Consider the following 22,314-nt stretch of genomic DNA (forward strand, 5'->3'; position numbering starts at 1 on the left):
CTCTGCCCACTCAGGTGGCCTGGATCTTGGAGGAGAACCAAACAGGGTCTGCCATTCCAAAGGTATTAATGTTAGACTTAGACATGTTGATTCCATTCTGCCTGTTGGAATCACCTAGGAGTCCTGTTGTCATCTTGCTGATGGAGGAGGGGGCCATGGAAAGATGGAGAAGAAGCAGGCTACCCAGAAATCAGGCAACATAAACTCAGGGGGGTCGGTCTCTTTGCTGTGAAATCCTCCTCACATGTCAGATATTGAAGAACCAATATCTTTGGTTCTTCAAGGCAAGAGTGGGAAATAGGTTCTAGTTAGGACTTGTCCCTGGAGCAAGTCTGGGGGGAATCAGGTTTGAGAGCTGAGAGAGAGTGCACTTGGAGAAGGGGTGGGAATCTCAGATCTGCGTGTCTCCCATGTTACAGCTTTAGAAAGACCAAGTTGAGTCCTGGGAGCTAAGAAGGCATGGGGAGATTCTGAGCATCCTTCCTTCCCCTCTTAGAACAGAGAACAGCTTGGTCTTTAAACCAGTTTTTCTGCCCAGAGTGAGAGAACCAGAAGCTTTGTCTCTGAGTCCAGTCTCTGGGAAGCAGAGATGAAATGCCCACAAATCTCCACAGTCCACCATTTAGACCTCCTTCCCCCAGGCCACATGGGAGCCCCCAGGTGATAAAGGAAATCCAGGCCAGGTTTTAAGCCTCTGAGTTCAGCTTACATAATTTTAATACTGCATAATTATGCAATTATGTAATTAGGAGGAATAAGTTTCCATTCCTATTATAGTCGCGCCTCTGAAAATTCTCATTTTTGGAACTAGTCTCTCTTGATGGGGGAGAGTCATGCCAAGACTTTATTTAAGAACATCATCTGGCTGGTACCCAGCTCACCTCCTGCTGGTGCCTGGGCTTGGTTTCCCCCAGGGGTTAAGCAGACAGAAAGGGTGGTGGGCGTCTAGAAAGAGTTGGCACTGATCCAAAGTCCCACCGACCTCACCACGGTTCTCATATTTGAATCCCCTAAATTCATATGAGCGGGGGTTTGTGAACAGAGCCTGTTTGGAGAATCTGTTGACCTGCATTGTAATTCCAACTGTGCCACTCACTTGCTTTGGAACCTTCAACAGTCAGCCCCTCTCAGAGCTCCTGTGTCCCTTTCTGTAAATTCAGAGGAGATAAGCCCCTTCCAATACTTATGTTTCCTGAAACCCAGACCAGAGGTTTTCTGTTGATGTGTTTTATTTGGTCTGTAAAAGTCTCTCCAATTTTACAGTATATTACCAACATTTAGCATCTCTGATTTCACCCCAAAATTTGGATTTCCAATCTCTTTTGAGACCATTTGGTAGAGCTGGCCACACAGAGGCTCCACCCCTACGCAGCAGTCATCAGAAACAGCCGAGCAGCTGCCACCCCCTTACAAAGGCGCTGTGTCCTCCTGAGATTTGCCACAGGCCGCCCAGCCTGCCTCCCTCCTGTCTTCTTCCTCCAGCCTCTGTGGGCATCTGAGTTTACAACCCACAACCTGGGTCTACAGAAGTTTCCTTCTCCAAGCTCAGCCCCTCCACTCACAGTTCCTTCTGATCAAATAAATTCCCTAGGTTCACACGCACTCCCCACATCTCTCCTGTAGATCCCCAGCACACATCAGTAGTCAGTGGCTCTGAGAAGCCCTGGAGGGGCGAGTCCCAGAACAGTGAGGACACGTTCCCAGGACCCAGAAGAAGGGTTGTTTCCAGAAGCAACACCATCCTATTTCACAGTTGAGGGATTTATTCTTCACCTGACACACGTATCTGGTGCATCCTTCCCTTTCCTGCTTTTCTCTGCTACCCGCTCCCTCTCCATTCTCTCAAGCCCCCCTCAGGTTCTCCTCCCACAGGGCTTTCTTGTGGACCATAGATGACCGTGCTTAGAGGAGTCACCAGTGGGTCTCAGAGAAAACTGGAGCATTTATAGTCAAGTTCTTGGGAGCCTCGGTTCTAAAAGACCTTCCTCTTTCACGCTGGAGAGGACTCATGGGAGTCCGCCAGGGGCATCCTTGGGGGTGGGAACCTCAAAGGCCCTTGAGGAAGGCATGAAATTAGGGTCCCAAAATAAGAGGCTCCCTTCTGAGGATAGCCCGGTGGCATAGAGTTAACAAACATTTACAGAGCCCTTCTTCTGAGCTGGGTCCCATGACAGGTGACCCCACCAAGCCCCCAGAAACCCCATCTTCTGGTGAGGAAGGGGTGACAGTACAGGGCGCTGTTGCTAAAATGCCAAATGCAGTTTTTGCTAGAGAGGGCAACTGAGTGGGAAAGCAGAATTGGCAACCTCCAGAGACATCTCCCGAGCAGCGCCTGGAGAGCAGAGGTTTTCTTGAAGGGATGTTGGTAACATGACCCAGGGCATGGAGCCTCTCCAGCCCCAGCTCCAAAGAATGACCCATGATGAGCCACCAATCGCATGAGGTACTTTGCATAAAACAGCATTCCGTGATCAGATCCACTTGGGAAATGCTACTTCCTCTCCCTCTTCCAGAAATTCCCAGTGTGCACCGTGTAAAAGGCTCCCAAGGGTCCTGCAGGGAAGAAGCTTGATGTTGTGCTTGATGTGTTCCGATCAGACCTGGCCGGGCCCCTTTGTGTGTGTTTGGGTCTGTCTGTAGGCGTATATATGAGGAACCCTCATGAAATCTCATGGAGCGCAAGTCCCATGAGACACACTTGCTGATTTGGGGGACAACAGTGAGCTACAGGCAGGGGCTACTTGACACCACAGTGAACTCTTCGCTCATCTCTTTTACAGGAAATCAGAGAGATGGTGGCTCCTGTATTAAAAAGCTTCCAAGCTGAGGTAAGACCCAAGGCCTGTGGCATGTCACGAAAATACCCCCTGGCTGTCTCTCCTATCCCACCTGGGGTTGTCAGAGGTTTCCAGCAGCAGAGAAACTTCCCTGCCCCCATTGTAGACTGCCCATGCCCTCCAGATCAGCCGTAGTATGATAAGAAAGGGTGCTCTGTTTCCGCTTGGTGGGATTGCCACCTGCTCTGACATCCTCTCTACCACCCACCCTCGGAGTATATAAAATCTACTGCTTTCACATTCTTTCCTGCCCATCGGGCCCTCGTTCCTTTGGCAGCAGCTGAGCTGTCCTCAGCCAGTTGTTTCTCTGGCTTTTCTGGAGCCCTGGGATGGAGCTGGACCTCCCCGTGTCTCCTCTTTGCTTGACTTGGTGACCAGGATTCCGAGAATGTCCACTTGTCTGGCTGGCACAGGAGGCTGGCAAAGAGAAGAATGGAGTTACATTGAGTCAGGGGAGTGGAAGAGCAGGGCCATTTCTCCAACATTCTGTCTTAAGGGGGCTCTTCTCGGTCTTCCCCTGGATTCGGGCAGGATGCTGAAAGGATTGGCCCTTAAGCACTCGCCAGCGGAGATGCATTTTTAAGTTTATCGTCCGCCAAGTGCCACATTACTTTAAATCTGTCTCTTCAGAACCGAGTAAGCACATAAGGCAATATTAAAGTAAACAATAACTGGATTTACACAAATGTCGCTGATTTCCATATTTTTCATCCTTTCATTTTATTACTGAGTTGACTGATGTGCTTATTTATTTATAGGGCCATCCGGTATTGATTCATTTGGTTGTGAGGTGCCTGAGCTAGAAGAGGGTGGAAAAAACCCAGAAAGAAGACCAATAATGTTAGGAATGTGTTGTCATGGCTTTGTGTTTTGTTGTTTTTTTTTTTTATAAAAAAGGTCCCCATCTGCCAGCTCACGGTCCCGTGAGAAGCATTCAGCACATAAGCACTCTCGGGCAGCTGATCCTTTCTTTGGTCCAGCCCCAAGACAGGCGTTGAGTGTTTCATGTAGAGCATTACTTTCTCGGCCATTCCCCTTGCTTGGGTTGGCATGGCAAAGCTTCTCTTAACCACTTAGAGCCTCAGTTTCCCTATCTGTTAAAGGAAAATAAAAGCACTACAGATCTTTTCATGTTGTTCTGAGGATTAGGTGAAATACAATGAAAGGAAAGAATTTAATGTAATTCCTGATGCATCAAGAGCTTCTCGGGAGTGAAGAGCACAGACTTTGGAGTCAACCTAGATTTGAATCCTGCTTCTACCAGTTTCTAGCTGTTTGACCTTAAGCAGGTTGCTTGTGCCTCTATGCACAAGTTACTTGTGTCTCTGTGCCTCTGTGTCACACTCTACAACATTGGATAATAATTATACCTATTCCATAGGGTTGTGAATGAAGAACAAAGTTAATACTCACAGAGTGTTCAGAACATTACTTTGTGTGTTAAAAGCCTTAGTATTTTATTTCTGTTATCAGTCACCTTCAACATAGGTTTCTTTGGCCTCCACTATGCCTGGCTTAGAATCTGCCTCTTTCCTAACTAGGTGTTCAAGGCTTTTTATCCAAAAGAAGGGGGTTTTCTGTCCCTAGAGGAAGCCAGCATGACTTACGTTATCTTTCGATGGGAGTAAGAGTTAGACATTAGATTTCGGCAGTGGTCAGAGAAGACCCAAGTGTAGTATAGTGGAAAGTACATGTGAATCAGACTCAGATGGGCCTGGCTTGAATCTTAGGCTAGTTGTGTGGCCTGGGGGAAATTTCTTAACCTCTCTGAGCTGCAGTTTTCCTCCTTCGATAAAGGCGACTAACAGGAGGGCTTCTGAGAACTGAGCAGGGTGGAGGAAGTTGACATGGTGTCCAGCACACAGTTGGTGCTCAGTAAGTGCCGGAGGAGAGAGTCTTAGGGCAGCCAGAAGAGACAAAGCTGAATTCTCATTTCCAAATCCATGTGGCATGTGGAATAGACACCATTTTAATAGCTGGCAATCTTCAAAGAACTTCTTTAATTTTTTTAAAAGGGTTTTCCATCGTCCCTTTAATGTACCAAAAAGAGACTACATTTGTCTGGAGTTTTATTCCCAAAACCCCTGCTTTCTTCATGATCTATTGACTAATCCATCGCAGCCGCCATGTCCCTCCCAGTGCCTCAGGGGAGAAGCGCTGGCAAAGAAAGGTGTTAATAAAAAGCATCTTCTTCGTCCAGAACAAACTGCACACACACAGGCCGTTTATAATCCAAATTTGATTTTCATTTTAATTTTTTTAATGAGGGTTCATCCTTTATGCCGCTTCCCTCTCGCAATCCACCAGGCTCTGGGCTCAGAGCTGCAGATTCCCAAGTGGGCATTAATCACCTCCCAGGAATATTCCCTGAGGCGAACACCTTCCAGAGTCACATAAACTAACCCATAAAACGCCAAGGCTGAGTATCGTACCCGTCATTCCTTCTCCCCAAGTGCGGGCCTCTTGTTGAAATATAACACGTTCAAGTTCATTCCTTAATTTCACTCCACCAGCCCTGGTGTATACAGAATACAGGCATCCTTTTATCTTTTCATACTATGTATGCAGGGGTCTTATTTTCTTTTTCTTTCTTTTTTTTTGCCCCCCACCGTGCTGGTGGTGGGAGGGAGGCGGAGAGGAAGTGAATTTGCCCTGCTGTGAATTGAGGAAGCTTTCCCTCTCCGCCTTGATTGCTTAAAGGACAGTCTTGATTCCCCCTGCTCAGGGAAACAAAGACAGCCAGAGAAGGTGGCTTAATGGAGACAGCTTGAAATGGCCAAAGTTTGAATATCCTTGTGCGCAGAGAAAAGAGCAAGACGAAAGCCCCGCTAATTACAAAAGTTGCTTTATGAAAGATAATTCAAAGCAATAATTTAGCAAACATAATCAAGTCGCACAGATGGGGTTGTTGATGGATGGATTGCAACATGCAATTAGCAGTTCTCGCAGTTACATATCATTAACCCTCCGAGCACAAAAATTATTTTCTCATTATTAGTTGAAAAGGTAAAATTAAGCTGACTAGACAGTAAAGGAACAAACTACAATTAATTACCTTCATTTATTACAGTCATTATTTTAAACTTATTTTTACTTGGAGAGAGAGACGAAAACATCTAAATTAAAAGTTTTGTTATGCTAAATCAGAGGTGAAACTTTGCTAAGGCGGTTGTGCAGTGGCCCAGCCAGAAGATGGCAAGGCCACTGCTGTGAGAGGTTTTTTTTTCCCCTGCTTCCTTCCTCTTCCCCCATGAAGGAGATGTGGCCTGCATGGTGGAAAACCCCTTCCATCGAGGTAGAACAGACTTGTTCACCTGGGCCTGATTGAAACACAGCAATTTGGAAACCAAAGAGGCAGAGACAGCCTCTGACCCCCATGGGAAGCGAGAGAGTAGTGGTCAGACACCCAGGGTCTGAGTCCCACCCGACACTGCTTGTGTGACTTTGGCCAGTGACTTCATATCTCTGAGCCACTGTTCCCTGCTACGTGGGGACAGCTGTTCGGATTGCATGAGGTTCAGTGAGATTCACTGTCAAGTGGCCAGCAAGTAGTTTGCTCTCACTGTGGTGTGTGTCTGGTTGCTCGGGCCTGAGGATGTTGTCTCCCTGTCCTCTCAGGATCAGAGGGAGCTCTTGTGGTGTGACCGCCTTTTAGGAGCTTGGTGAGAGAGTCGAGACGCCACCTACCAAGAGACGGAACAGGGAGTTGGGCAAGCGTTTGTGCCAGAACTTGAAGGGCCACCCTTCTCCTTGGCGCCTCCAAGGCCCACTCAACAAATATTTATAATGTCCCTAGGAGGTCAGTGCCTGTGACTGAACCAGCATGTAGGGGTCACGTCCCGCCTAGAGATCCCCTTCGTTTGCTGAACTTCAGGTTCACACCGTCCCCACAGTGGCTGCACGTCTGTGCTGTATCCTGGCGTTCCCCCGTCAGGAGGCGGAGCCTGTGTCTCCATCCTCTGCATATGGGCCTTTAGAGTAGTTTCCACTTGAACCGATAGCCGTGACCTGCAACAACAGAGGCCTCAGCCGGCCTGGGGCTTCTACCTCCTGCCTCCTCCAGCCCAGCCTTCCTGTAAGAAACGTGACCACCCGGAGGCTCCCTGTGGCGAGAAGCCAGCCTGCATGGAGAGCCCCTGAGGGATGAGTCTTCACATGGTAGAGAGAGGGGCCAGGGACACCAAGGCACCAGACGCGAATCAAGGAACCATGCTGGCCATCAGCTGCCATCTTGCCATGACTGCCTGAGAGATGACAAGAAAGAACCACCCCACTGAGCTCAGTAGATAATCAGAACGCCCGGATTCAGAGTGCCAATTCTTCCCTCCCCACTGATCCTCAACTCTCATCTCCCTCTCTCCTCTTCTTTTCTTCCACCTTCTTCTCCATTTTCTTCTGTACCTCCACCCCCAGCCCCTCTCCTTCAGCCTTTGCCAGATTTTAGCCTTCTCATTTTCCCCCAGCACCAGGTCCTTAGATCACCACCTCCATGCAGAGCACTGCTTTCTGCCCTCCCGATGCCCAAGGGCATCCCAAGGCAGAAGCCAGGGCACACAGGCAGCACGCAGCCTCCTCTGTTTTGAGCCTAGCATTGCCCTCCAGGTGGAAGTGTCAGCAGTTCTGAGCTTTTGTCTCTTCTCCTTTGTATTTCTTCCCGTGGAATTGGGGTGCATCTACAAGGCAAACCCCACTGGCTAAAGGAAGTCCAGAGCAGACGCAGTTCAAGTTCTGTCTGTGGAGGAGCAGAAGGGTTATGTTGAGATAGGAATTTGCAAGAAAGCAAAAGAGGAGGCCTTGCTGCCTTCCCTGTGGGTGGTTAGGTGGCAAAGCATGGCATGATGCCCACCAACCTGGCACTCCTATCCTGGGTGGATGGGTGTTGGTTGGATGAGTGGATGATTCAGTCAACAAATAAATATATATACCCTTCGTTGAGTGAGTTACCCTTTACTGTGCCTTCTCTAAAATGGGGTGATTGCACTTGGACAGCCTGATGCGTGTGGGTTTCAGGGTGCCACCCTGGTCAGAGATGTAACAAGTCATAGTCTCCTGTGTTCTGAGGCATTCCAGACCCTTTCCCACAGGTCTCATGTAGCCAGAGGTGCCAAACACAGTCTACCAAGGGGAGTTCCCTCACTTTCAAGTGGGCAGAGGACTGGAAGTTCCTTCTTTTGCCCATATCCACCTGCCAGGATGCTAGTGATTGATCAGACCCAGGTTGGACCAACAGGGCACCAGAGGAGAGAGAGGCCAGGATGTCTGCTGCGTGGCCTCTGATGTGAACATCGCTGAGACTCAGTTGCTTACTCTTGTAGTCAGTCAGGAGCCAGGCTTGGCCCTGAAGCAGGGCCTTGTCTTTGCTGGAGGAGTCTGCTGACGTGACTTGGATTGCACGTCCACCGTGTGGTACACACTCTAGTGATTATTTTGTGTGTTCTTCATGATATTTCTGTTAAGGGAAGGTTTTGTGATTAGCTCCACTTTACAGATGAGGTTCCGGGGAGACGACTGACATCCATTTAGTACCTGAGACAGGATGAGACCCGAGGTGGACATGACTTCAGGCTCAGGAGGGTGGTATGGGCTGGAGAAGGCACTCAGGGCAGAAACCCCTGGCCATCTGGCCTCTCCCAGCCTCTCCCCTGAGCCAGTAGACAGCCCGGCTTATTCCCACCTCAGGCGACGTGTCTGCTATTCTCTTACCTGGAATGTTTTCCCAGTACTGTCTCTTGACCCAATTAATTCCTTTCAAGTATCAGATCCTCCCAAGAGTGAGGAAGCTCTCCCTGGTTGACCCCAACCCCTAGTCAGGCTTGGACTCCCATCTTTCCCAGCACGGCTCCCCACACTCACCCAGGATGCTGCGTAACAGAAGTCATGTTTGTGGGTGTCTCATCGTTCAGGGCCCCGGGGCTCCTTGGCTGTGACTCTGCCTGAGTGGGAGCCACAGGAGGCTTTAGAGCAGAGGAGGGCCCGGCTGTGACTCCGGTTGTAACAGGATCCCTCAGCCTCCTGATCACCTCCGCATGGTGGGGGTAGGGCTGGCCTCTCAAAAATGGGAGAGAGGAGGAGACTATATGCCTTGTATACCCCACCTGAGCCCCCACACTGCCTGTCCAAGCTCCTGCTCTCTGCCCCCGTCCTGTGCCCAGAACCGGAAGTCATCATCGGCCTCCCCCACCTTCTGTCCCAGCCCCAGACTCTGAGGATGCCCTGCTGCGCCCTCACAGGCAGATGTGGGTGGGGAAGGGCTTCTGACCAGCACGAGGTCCCCAGTCCCTGTTCCTGAAGCTGAGCTGCCTAAGTGGGGCCTGGAGCGCACGTCCTCACAGTTCAGATCGCCTGAGACAGGCTCGGCCCTGAGCCCCCAACCCAGCCCTGCACGCCGTGTCCTAACTTGGTGCCTGTGCTCCCCTCCTGTTCTGCACTTGCCTGCAGGACTCTTGCCCTTTCCCTTTGAGTTGAAATTTAATTACGAGATCTTTTTTTTTTTTTTTGCCTTTTGCCTTTTAACATTGTTTGCTATTTCAGCTGTCTTTGATGTCATGTTTCTCTTACTCCTGAGGTAACCCTTTCTCTGTTGCTCCCAGCACCGGCATGCCATCTCTTTGTGAGTGGGGCCCCCTTGGGGCCACACAGACGTTAGACACATACAGTCCTGACCAGCCAGCAAAGCCAGGGAGAAGCGGCCTCACTGACCGGCGGGACCCAGCAGGAAAGATAAGCAGTGGGAACAAGTGTGAGTTTGGAGTTAGATTGGCACAGGCTTGTATCCTAACCCATCTGTTTGCCCGCTGTGTGATCCTGGGCAGGCCACTTAACCTCTCTGGGCCTCAACTTCCTTGGCTTTTAAATGGAGATAATAATAATACCTACCTCATAGGGTCGATGTGAGGGTTAAATGAGTTGACCCTTGAAAAGTTCCAAGAACAAAGCCCAGCACACAGTGAGTGCTCTTTTGGACATTAGTCAGCACTCCCAGCTGATGCGCTGAATTTATTCCTCCCACTTCTCCCCAAGCCCCATGAGGAAGCATCTGCTGTCGCCCGTTCTCAGGTAAGGGAAGTGAGGCTCAGCACCCGGCACATGGTGGTGGGTGGTGACTCAGGCTGGGATACTAGCCAGCAAAACTCACCGTGCATTGAGCCATGCCTCACCACGTCTCAGCAATATAGCAAGGGAGGCACCACTGGTGTCATCCCCTCTGACAGGTGAGACGCTGCAGTTCAGAGAGGTTAAGCTGCTTGCCCCAGCTCACACAGCTCTTCACCAGCAGAGCAGAGGGTGGAAGACACAGACCTCAGCTTGTAGGGCTGAGTGGATCTCCTCAGGGAGCTTCGTGGGTACAGAAGGAGCTGAGAACACTCTATAGATTTTTGTAGAATTGATCAGTCCTACACTGAGGCTCTGAATTGGACACTTGCAGGTAGTTAGGGGTTAGAAAAGAGACCTCTTTTTTCAGCCAGATCTGTGCCTTTTAGATATGTCTTTGCTGAGTTTTTTCCAGGCACAATCCACCAGGGAAGCCCAGCCCATTGCAGAGAGCTGGATTCAAACCCAAGTCTGCGTACCCAGCCCAGGACTTGGCATATAGCAAGTGCTCAATAAACAGGGTGTCACTTGCAAGATTCAGTGAGAAGGATTTCCGTCCACCCTTCCTGTTCCCAGCTCACATGCATGTGTGTGCACACCCACTCCCCACCCCTTCCTCTGGTGACATAATAACTTTGATGATGCACATTTTTCTTGGCTCCATAACCTGGTCTGGCCCCTCTGGCTTCGCCCTGCCCAGCTTGGGGTAAAACTTATAACGAGCTGAACATCCTTCTGAATTTAATATTAAGAACCCACCAAAGCATCATTGAACCTGTCACACCATATTACAACCAAATTAAGAACCAGCAGCAATCCTCTTTCATTCAGTATCATATGCCTTATAAAGTAAATTATTAATGCTTTTTCCCCCCAGTTAAGCAGTTATTTGCAGTTGTTCCGGGTATTTCTCATTAGAAATAACATCATCTTAAGAACGATATTGATTGATTTTTTTAATCTTGGAATCATGGACGTGAGCCACATATTTATATGACATTCCCTTTAACTAGAATTCTCATGCTTTATTTTTATATTATTGATCTTTTTGACACGAATTGCTTTTTGGCCTTGTGCGAACGTTGTAAGCTTTCCGCCTGCAGAGGAATGGGCCGGCGTCTGGGCCGAGCTGGGAAGAGTGATCACTCCAGCGGCATGGCGGTAACATTCCCGCACATTTAACAACAATTAGTCTGTGCTGATGCCATGGTAGGCTTTCGTGTATGAAAATTTACAAGCCTTTTAATGGACTGCATTATGGAAGGCCATGCGGGGCCAGTCGGTGGGGAGATGAGGCCGCCGGGCGCGCATCCATCTCGTGGTGTTGTCAGCCGAGCATCTCTTAGCGCTTGTGTCTGCCGGGTGCCAGCGGCAGGCAGAGCGACGCTTCTGCAGCGGCCAGCACGTCCCCTCGGGGCATGAGTGCCCATTCCTGTGGTCACTCGGACATCCGTTCAGTAGATGTTTCTTGAACACCTGCTGTGTGCCAGGCATGGTATTCAAGGGCTAAAGTGGTGAACATCACTGACTCACGTGCTCAGGAAATATTGACAGGTGAGCTCCATTGTGTGCCAAGAACGGTGCTAAGCACTGAAGCTAAGAGGTGAGCACAGATCATTCTTCTGGCTCCTGTAATATGGAGCAGAAATGACAGAAGCTTCGATCCGCACAGACCTGGGTTCCAATCACAGCTCTCTCCTTGACCAATGGTCTCAGTGAACCTCGGTTTCCTTGGCTGTGAACTGGGAATGGCAACTGCCCCTGCCACACAGGTAGGCTGGGAGGATTCGTGCAAGTAGAGAGCTTGAATGGTTTTGTGTGGCATAAACCTCCCAGAATCAGGAGCGTTGCATCATGCTTTAGAGTTAGTATGCCTTCCCCTGCTGCCAGAGCCCTAGAGTACACATCATGCCCACCCCTGCTTCCCTTCGAGTTCGACTGAGACCTTCAGTCTTGCAGACATTTATTCTGCACCTGCTGTATACCAGGGTGAGTTCCAGGCTCCAGGGATGAGGTTATGAGCAGCTGTAGATACCCCTGCTGTCCCCAGGGCCCGCACAGCTGAATGAAAGAAACAGCCAGACACACGCTCCTCAGGGTCAGCAATGATCACTGTTATGATTGAATTTCATGTGAGTTTCATCCTTTAACCCTTTGTTATTCAGAGCATGGGGCCAGCAGCATCCGCATCATCTGGAAGTGTGGTAGAAATGGAGTTTCATTGGCCCCCCACCCCACCTCCCAGATCCCCGGAGTCAGAATTTGCAGTTTAACAAGGTCCCCTTGTAAGTCAACTATATTTCAAAAAAAAAAAAAAAGCCTCAATAATTTGGTGATTTGTGATTCATGTGCTCATTAAAGTTTGAGATGCTCAAACTGCCCATTGAAATCTCCTGAGGACTTAAAAAAATATTGAGACCTGGGTCCCTCCCCACAGTGGCTGGCATTCTGTCTGGTGTGAGGCTTGGACATCAGGATTTTAAAAGCTTCTGCTGGTGATTCTAATATTTGAGATGCTCTTGCCCTACATCACCCTTAGGGCAGAAAGTGAAGAGGAACTAAAAAGCCTCCTGATGAAAGTGGAGAGTGAAAAAGTTGGCTTAAAGCTCAACATTCAGAAAATGAAGATCATGGCATCCGGCCCCATCACTTCATGGGAAATAGATGGGGGAACAGTGGAAACAGTGTCAGACTTTATTTTTCTGGGCTCCAAAATCACTGCAGATGGTGACTGCAGCCATGAAATTAAAAGACGCTTACTCCTTGGAAGGAAAGTTATGACCAACCTAGATAGCATATTCAAAAGCAGAGACATTACTTTGCCAACAATGTTTCATCTAGTCAAGGCTATGGTTTTTCCTGTGGTCATGTATGGATGTGAGAGTTGGACTGTGAAGAAGGCTGAGTGCCGAAGAATTGATGCTTTTGAACTGTGGTGTTGGAGAAGACTCTTGGGAGTCCCTTGGACTGCAAGGAGATCCAACCAGTCCATTCTGAAGGAGATCAGCCCTGGGATTTCTTTGGAAGGAATGATGCTAAAGCTGAAACTCCAGTACTTTGGCCACCTCATGTGAAGAGTTGACTCATTGGAAAAGACTCTGATGCTGGGAGGGATTGGGGGCAGGAGGAGAAGGGGACGACAGAGGATGAGATGGCTGGATGGCATCACTGACTCAATGGACGTGAGTCTGAGTGAACTCCGGGAGTTGGTGATGGACAGGGAGGCCTGACGTGCTGCGATTCATGGGGTCGCAAAGAGTCAGACACGACTGAGCGACTGATCTGATCTGATCTGATCTGCCCTAGAAGCTCACCATCTAGTGGAGGAGACGGATACATGGAAATAACCAGTCGTGTGTTGGTAAATGTAGAGTCCTGACTTCCGTGGTGTAAATACTCCCTCCAGGAACAATTTCAGGCTGACAACATGGAGTTGGGAAGAGATATTCAGTAGCATCTCAGGTAGCGTTTCCACCACAGACATAATAGCTGTGCATAACCTCAGAGCCCCAAGAGTAGTAATATATCACCATATAATTAGGAAGTGATGAGTTCTGAATATGTATTCCCTCTTTTCTTCAAATCTTTTGTGTTAAAATACACATAACATTTATTACCACCTTACCCATCTTTAACTCATCAGTTCAGTGATATTAAGTACATTCACACTGTTCTACAACCATCACCACTATCTATCTCCAGAACTTTTTTCATCTTCCCAAGCTGAAACTCTGTTCCCATTCAACAGTAGCTCCGCATTCCCTGCCCCTGGCAGCCACAATTTTAAACTTCCCGTCTCTGTGAATCTGACTGCTCCAGGTACTCGATAGAAGTGGAATCATCCAGTATTTGTCTTTTTGTGACTGGCTTACTTCACTCAGAGTGTCATCAAGATTCATCCAGATTGTAGTATCATCATTTTAAATGTAATTTATGTATTATAATTGTAGATTTATATGATTTAAATTTTTAATTAGGGCCATGTTTGTAAAAGTCCAGCTTGTATAAGTCCAGAAAATTTAACAATCGGCTTTGGCAAGCTGCTAGAGGTAAGCCCCAGCACACCACTAGACGTGCAAGTGTAAACAGAGAGACAAACGGCAAGCTTTAGGACAGGGGTCAGCTAACTCTGGCCCTCAAGCCAAAGCCTGTTTTTATAAAGCTTTATTGGAACACAGCCATGCCCATTCATTCATGTGTTGTCCATGGCTGCTTTCCCACCACAGCTGCAGAGCTGAGTCATTACAGCAATCTGTATGGCCTGCAAAGCCAAAGCTATTTATTATCTGGCCCTTTACAAAAGTCTGCTGGCTCCTGCTTTTAGGTTTACAGGGAGTGGGAGAAAATTATTATTCATTCATTCAGTTACTCCGTCAGTATATACAGAGTACTTATTCTAGGCACAGGAGCAAATAAGACAGTCCATTCCTTTCCAGAGCTGACCTTCTGAGAGAAGACAGATGTAATTCAGGCCCTCGCACAGCAAGTAAATGTATAATTATCGTCTATAGCAGGGCTGTGACACAAGCTCCATGGGGTTATGAGAGCATCCTGGGATGTCAGGGAGGACTTCCAGGAGGAAATGACTATGAACTAAAGCATGAAGCAGAACATTCTAGCCACAGGAGGGGTGGAATGGCATGCCATGTAAAAGGAGCAGTGTGTGCTAATGCCCTGAGGGAGAAGGGAAGTGAGAATTTCAGGGCTGAAAGCCCGAGAGAGGTGGCCAGAGTCCCTAAGGCCCTCACCTGTGCCCTGGCTTCTACCCAACCCCCATCTACCCTGCCAAGTGCAGCATCACTTTGAGCCAGGCTTACCCTGGTACACTGGCCCCAACTGCCTCCCCACCCTCAAAGACCACCTCACCTCCTAAATCCCCTCCATCTTCCTTTGTCCTGGCCTTAGACCCCACAGTGTGACAGACAAAAGTCTCTTATTTAGTTCCTTCTTGAGGTTTATAAACTCCTGCCCTCTAATACAATTCTTCTCAGCACAACTACAAAATAACAACACTTAATTAAAACATAAAGCCAAATATTCATGGATCAGCCAAATCCTATGTCCTGGAACTAAGCAGAGGCCCCACCCTGAAATTCAGGGACTGAGACACAAAGGTGGGGTCAGAGGGTGGGCGGGGTTTCCATTTCTTGAGCACCTGCATGGTACCATACTCGAGGCTGGTGATCTGACATCTGGGATGTTTGGGGATATATCTGGAGAATCCTAAGGAAAGCTGAAACTCAAGCGGAGACACAGATCAAATAGCTGAGAAGTAGACGAGGCAGGATTCAAACCCGTTGTGTCTGCAGTAGCCACAGTGGTTCATTCCTGTGACAACGACATCACACATAGCAAGAGATTATTTCTCAGTCACATCACAGTCTAGTGCTGGTTAATGACCAAAGGGGTTCTGCTGCACACAGCCATTCAGGGATCCAGGTATCTCCTGTCTTCCGCCTCTGCCTTCACTGCATTCCAGAGTCCCCTTCACTTACACAATACATGGGGAAAGTTCTCAAGGGCCAGACCTGGAAGCGGCCACATCGTTTTTACCCACACTTCCTTGACCAGCACTCATTTATAAGGCCATGTCCAATTTCAAGGGAAGCTGGAAATAGAGTCTAACATGTGCCCAAGAAGGTGTTAAAAAGAAAAGAAAAAACAGGGCGAGGTGAGTACATAACCCTGTGTCCCGCACTGTGGACTCCCTAATGGGTGAAGTAACTACCTCAGTAGCTATTGGAGGGTGGGATGGGGTCAGGAAAACAGTAGGGTGCGTACATTTTGGACAAAAGAGTAGGAAATGAATTTCAAGGAATCTGTCAAGTCCAGGAAGCAGCAAAGCAAGGGCAGGAAAGAACTTTTAATGATCTGGTAGGTGTTACAAAGCTCCTACTATATATATCTCTATGGTGGCCTGGCTAACAGAAGAAATGAGCTTTGTCCAACAAGGAGGCCAAGCCACCCATTGGGAGCCCCCGTCCGCAGTCAACTAAGAAAAAAAGCAAATGTGGAGTTAGAGCAAAATGTCCCACGTGTGCCAAGAAGAAAGTGATTACTTTATCGGCAAGCAATCAGGGAAGCCTTCCAGGAGGTGAAATCCCAGCTCAGGTTAGGAAGACTTGGACAGGATGAAACACAGAGAACAAAGTGTGCGGGTAAGAGCGCAAGTTGTCTTGGCGTCAGGCAGACCTGGGTTTGAGCCCCAGTTTGAACACTGGCTGGATGTGATCTTAGGTCACTTCCCTTCTTTCTGACTCTGTTTCCTCAATAAAATGGTACCTAGTATACAGGCTTATTGTGAGGATTAAATGAGATGGTCATGTTTGGAGTGTTTATTAGCTCAGTGCGTTACACACAGAAGGGAGTGTGTAAATGAATAGTTATTCTTAAAATGAATAGTTATTTGCCAGTGACTGGTGAGCTGTGCCATGCTTCTGGAGCTACGATACGTAGGGAGGTAAGGGAGAGGAAGAAGCAAGGAAACACAGCTGGGCCGGGCAGGGGGGCTTCGAGTGCCCCGTGTTAAGTCTGTACTTTGTCTTGTGGGTAGATGAGGTGACATGGATTCTCTTGATGTATGAGGACAGCCTAATCAGGAGGCTTTTCTAGAAAGATCCGTCTGGAGGTGGGTGGGGTAGAAGAGGGTCGACTTGGAAGTCAGGGTCTGGAACACTTGAGACCCGTGGCAATAATGGTGTCCTGACTTGAGGCAGAAGCAGAGGTGTGGCAAAGAGAAGGCTGGTTCAAAAGAGTTTGGATGGGATGGGGAACATGTGTACACCCGTGGTGGATGCATGTTGATGTACGGCAAAACCAATACAATATTGTAAAGTAAAAATAATAATAATAATAATAAAATTTAAAAAAAGAGTCTGGATGTGGGGGTCTGGCCTTCAGGTGGCCGAGGGGGATAGAAGGCCTGGGTATCGGGCTCCAGGGGTCAGTGGGGTTGACATTGTTAGCAGAAGAGTCAGAGGCAGAAGTGGTTTCTTGAAGACAAGCCCTGTTGGTTTGTTGGTAACCTCTAGGAGCCAGGGAGGCCTTGGCTCAACCCCAGCATTCTAAGCACTTTACAGATATCAATTTATTATTCCCTGTGACCATCCTATAAGGTAAATGTTGTTTTAGCAATATTTTACAAGTGGGAAGAATGAGGCACAGAAAGGTTGGATAACTTGCCCAACGTCGCACAGCCAGTAAGGGGCAAAGACAAGATTTGAACCCAGGCAGTCCGGGTTCAGAGTCCTTACCCTCGATCGTTATTTATTAAGCACCTACTGTGTGGCAGACCCTGGGCATCCAGTAGTGAACAAGAGCTACTTTGCCCCAGGCTCCAAGAATCCCACTCAATTCCAGAAATGTGGCTCTGTTTACAGATGCAGATGTTCTAGCCCAAAGATACTCAGATGCCAAGCAAGGCCACGCAGCCAATTGGCGGCAGAACACCTCTCTTTCTTCCAGGCTTTATGTGCTTCCTACAACGCCCCATGTCCACAGGGTAGGGACACTTTGGCAATATAACCAGTCAATTATAATAATATTTTTCTCTCGGAATGTTTAAAAGAAAAAAAAAGTTGGCTCGCTAAGGTATAATCATGGCTCAGAGGCCAACCTGACATTAGTTATTAATTAGGCCATTATGCATTCCACAGTGATAATTGCTTTGCTGCAAAGTCACCAAGCATGAAACGGACCCAGCACAGAAACGCAATCTATCAATCTGAGAAGTCGCAGCCCAGTTGCGTTCTCTCACCTTGAGTCGGGTGTACACCGGAGCGGGAAACAAAAAGAAATTAATGATACATCAATAGGCAACAGCAAGCTGGTCCCAGCCCGATCCTGCCCTGGGATGATCACATCCCTGGGCACAGGGATGGCGTTCAAGTGAAGTTTATCAGTGAAAATGCCTATTTCTCTTTGATCTTCTAGCCAGTGCATATCTGTTCATCCCCTTTCCTTTTTTTTTTTTTTCCTTTTCCATCTTGGGGGAGGAAAAAAGCCATCTGTTTGCCTCGCCTGTTGCTTTTGCAATGAGTAGGGTGAGGGTATAGCAGCTGCCAGGGCTGCCCAGGTGTTGTGAGCAACACAGCATCTCTGCCTGTGTTCTGTCTCAGTCTGGGTTCTGTCTCTGGCCTTGGTGGGGCAAGAAAGGAGACCCGCCCTGAGCCTCCAAGTGAGAGGCATCCGTGTCGAGGACAACTGGAGTTCCATCTTAAGAGAAGACCTTGGGGTACAAGAGATAAAAATCCACCCGACTTAGCCTACGTGAGAAACATTTATTATAATACTAACTATCTGATATTAATGGGGTATCTGTTGTCTGCCAGATGCACAGTTATGTCATTTAATCCTCTGTCTTGTGAGAGAAGTTTTGGTATATGAAGAAACTAAGGCTCATCAAGATAAGGTGTCTTGCCGAAGCTCCTACCGCTAGTGGTAGGATTGAGATTCAAACCCAGGCTCATGAACACAGCACTCTGCTGAGACCACATGAGAAGCTGGAGGAAGCACAGCTGGGCTTCCAGAGGGTGGGACAAGGAACCAGAACAGCTCAGAAGCAAAGAGGGTGCTTCTACAAGGGGTGAGAGTCCTTGTTCTGCCCTCTCTCTGGGCCAGCTTTCTCACACATGGTAGATGGAAGTGCCTGCCCGTGACAGCCATCTCAGTCCCCGCGTTCACCCTGCTGTCACTGGAGCTAATTACCACCTAGACAAATAAAAATCAGCCAGTCTCAGATTTAAACTTTTAGGGTAACAAAGATGAGTGGCCTAGCCCAGTGTCTGCCCCTGGTGCATCAGCCATGGACAGGAAGATGTCTGCAAACATCAGCTGCTAAGGCCGATCTCAGAAAGAAAGAAGGTGACTGACTCGCCACCTAATTCCGCTTCTTATCATTTGTCCATCACACAGCCCTGATTCTCCCTCTCATCTAACCTCTTCAATTGGCTGCTTCACATCCTGGAGTTATTGCTAGGTTCCTGCAGACATTTGGAATTTTGCTCCTGGAAGAGTGATTCTTACAGAGAGGGTTGACATCATCTGTATCTACCTCAGGATTTAGAAAGCTGCAAAGGTGTACAGATCTCAACCAGCCCCATCGTCTGTATTTGGCCCAGAGGTCAAGATAAAGAAATTCATGCTGCTGAGAATGGATTGTCTCCAGTTTTTGCTCATTGAAGCCAGGCTCTGGCCCCATCTTGTTTCATTTTCCCACAAGACTTGCCGGCGCCAAGACCTTATGTTAGGCTACACGTTCTCTGTGAAAAGAGAATCAAAACCAGTATGTCAAGTTCCAGTGGCTAAGAGTATTCTCGATCCAAAAAAGATGGCAACCAAGACTGCCTGAAGACTTGCCACATTGGCTCAGCTCCTCCGTGGAGCCTTCAAGTGAAGTTTATCAGTGAAGTTTACCCAACCCATGTTTCAGTCTTTGGCCAACCCCTTGAGGGGTAGATAGAGCAGTCTGCTGCTTCTGTGATCGTCAGAGCTTGGGATGGCCAACTTCCCTGGACCATCCCTTGGAATTAAGCTGTCACCCTGAATGTTTCTGATGCTTAAGCATACTTAGCTGAACAAACTTTTAGGGAGTTCTCAGGAACTGACTCATAGTGTGAAGTACGACTTAGATGCCTCTGTTATAATTGTTCCCCTTTCAAGGTATAAGGTGGGGAGACCCTGACATTTTGAAAAGTAGTAAGAAGACCGTGTTCTTCCATCCATGTTTTCTTCTCTTGATGGGGACAAACAGAATCATTTCAACAGATGTTTGTTTGGCTTCTACTACATGCCAGATGCTGTTCTAAGTAGTGAACAAATCATTCTAGCAGGATATGATAAATCAGTAACAACCTGCTGTTTGAGGACCTGCTCACTTTGACATGGACCCAGCTCTATTCTTTATCTGGCCTAATCCTGGTCTGATATAGTTACTATTGTTATCCCCATTTTACAGAGGAGAAAACTCAGAAAGGTTAGGTGACTGATCCTGAGTCACAACAGCAAGTAAGTCATAGAACTGAACCCAGTTGATACCCTTCTAGACCAGGGATTTGCAAAGTATAGCCCCTGGGTCAAATACAGCTCCCTTCCTGTTTTTGTAAATAAAGTTTTATTGGCACACAGCCACACACTGTCTGTGGCTGCTTTCACTCTACAAGGACAGAGTTGAATAGTTATGATAGACCCTATGGTCCACGTAGCCAAAAATATTTACTCTCTGGCCCTTTACAGAAAAGGCAAGATCAAACCTATAAATTTTGAGTGGTCGAATATGACTTAGAGGATGGGTATCTTCCAACAGTCATTTCTTTCATTTGTTCTTCCTTCCTCCTTTCCTCCTCTATTCTTTTTATTATGGACAAATTCAAATATGTGAAAGTTAAAGAAAATAAAATAATGAGCCATGTGATCCAGTTTCAATGACTGTTCACGCATAGCCACTTCCTTTTTGCACCCCTGGATTATTCTGAAGCAAACCCAAGTCATTGTATCATTTCACCTATAAATATTTTTGTGTGTGTTGTTATTTAGTCGCTAAGTCATGTCCAACTCTCTTATAGCCCCACGGGCTGTAGTCCACCAGGCTCCTTTGTGCATGAGATTTTCCAGGCAAGAATATTGGTGTCGGTTGCCATTGCCTTCTCTGAAGGCATTGGCGTGCCATTGCCACTCCAGTACTCTTGCCTGGCAAATCCCATGGACGGAGGAGCCTGGTAGGCTGCAGTCCATGGGGTCGCTAGGAGTCAGACACGTTTGAGCGACTTCACTTTCACTTTTCACTTTCATGCATTGGAGAAGGAAATGGCAACCCACTCCAGTGTTCTTGCCTGGAGAATCCCAGGGACGGGGGAGCCTGGTGGGCTGCCATCTCTGGGGTCACACAGAGTCGGACACGACTGAAGTGACTTAGCAGCAGCAGCAGCCATTTCCTTCTCTAGGGAATCTTCCTGACCCAGTGGTCAAACCCGCATCTCCTGCATTGCAGGCAGATTCTTTACCACTGAGCCACCTGGAAGCCATTTTAGTCTATATGTCTAAAAAATAAGGAATCTCTTTATAAACATAACCACAGTATCATCCAAAAATTTTTAACACATTTCTTTTTTTAACTGAGATATATTTGATATATAATATTATCTTGGTTTCAGGTATAGAGCATCAGTTCAGTTCAGTTGCTCAGTCATGTCCAACTCTCTGCAACCCCATGGACTGCAGCATGCCAGGCCTCCCTGTCCATCACCAACTCCCGGAGTTTACCCAAACTCATGTCCATTGAGTCGGTGATGCCATCCAACCATCTCATCCTCTGTCATCCCCTTCTCCTCTCGCCTTCAATCTTTCCCAGCATCAGGGCCTTTTCAAATGAGTCAGCTCTTTGCATCAGGTGGCCAAAGTATTGGTGTTTCAGCTACAATATCAGTCCTTCCAATGAACATCCAGGACTGATTTCCTTTAGGATGGACTGGTTGGATCTCCTTGCAGTCCAAGGGACTCTCAAGAGTCTTCTCCAACACCACAGTTCTAAAGCATCAGTTCTTCAGTGCTCAGCTTTTTTTATAGTCCAACTCTCACATCCATACATGACTACTGGAAAAACCATAGCCTTGACTAGATGGACCTTTGTTGGCAAAGTAATATCTTTCTTTTAATATGCTGTCTAGGTTGGTCATAACTTTTCTTGGAAGGCGTAAACATCTTTTTATTTCATGGCTGCAGTCACCATCTGCAGTAATTTTGGAGCCCAAAAAATAAAGTCTGACACTGTTTCCACTATTTCTCCATCTATTTGCCATGAAGTGATGGGACTGGATGCCATGATCTTTGTTTTCTGAATGTGGAGCTTTAAGCCAACTTTTTCACTCTCCTCTTTCACTTTCATCAAGAGGCTCTTTAGTTCTTCTTCACTTTCTGCCATAAGGGTAGTGTCATCTGCATATCTGAGGTTATTGATATTTCTCCCAGCAATCTTGATTCCAGCTTGTGCTTCATCCAGCCCAGCATTTCTCATGATGTACTCTGCATATAAGTTAAATAAACAGGGTGACAATATACAGCCTTGACGTACTCCTTTACCTATTTGGAACCAGTGTGTTGTTCCATGTCTGGTTCTAACTGTTGCTTCCTGACCTGCATGTAGGTTTCTCAAGAGGCAGATCAGGTGGTCTGGTATTCCCATCTCTTTCAGAACTTTCCACAGTTTATTGTGATCCACACAGTCAAAGGCTTTGGCATAGTCAATAAAGCAGAAATAGATGTTTTTCTGGAACTCTCGTGCTTTTTTGATGATCCAGCGGATGTTGGCAATTTGATCTCTGGTTCCTCTGCCTTTTCTAAAACTAGTAGGAAAAGGTGTAGAGCATAATGATTCAATATTTGTATATAT

At 47.6% G+C, this 22,314-nt stretch overlaps 1 protein-coding gene across 2 annotated transcripts in view; it reads left to right on the forward strand.

Annotated features, from left to right (window-relative positions):
- CUX2 (cut like homeobox 2) overlaps window positions 1-22,314 on the forward strand; it is a 277,464-nt gene that overhangs the window by 174,480 nt on the left and 80,670 nt on the right. For both annotated transcript variants that reach the window (XM_086347740.1, XM_086347741.1), the window contains exon 3: window positions 2,781-2,828. In XM_086347740.1, coding sequence (XP_086203866.1) covers window positions 2,781-2,828 — 48 coding nt within the window. The remainder of the gene's footprint in view (window positions 1-2,780; window positions 2,829-22,314) is intronic.

Source organism: Bos grunniens, chromosome 17 (genome assembly GCF_055505025.1).
Source record: "Bos grunniens cultivar Pamir isolate PY7600 chromosome 17, Bosgru_T2T1.0, whole genome shotgun sequence".
NCBI classification, from domain to species: Eukaryota; Metazoa; Chordata; class Mammalia; order Artiodactyla; family Bovidae; genus Bos; species Bos grunniens.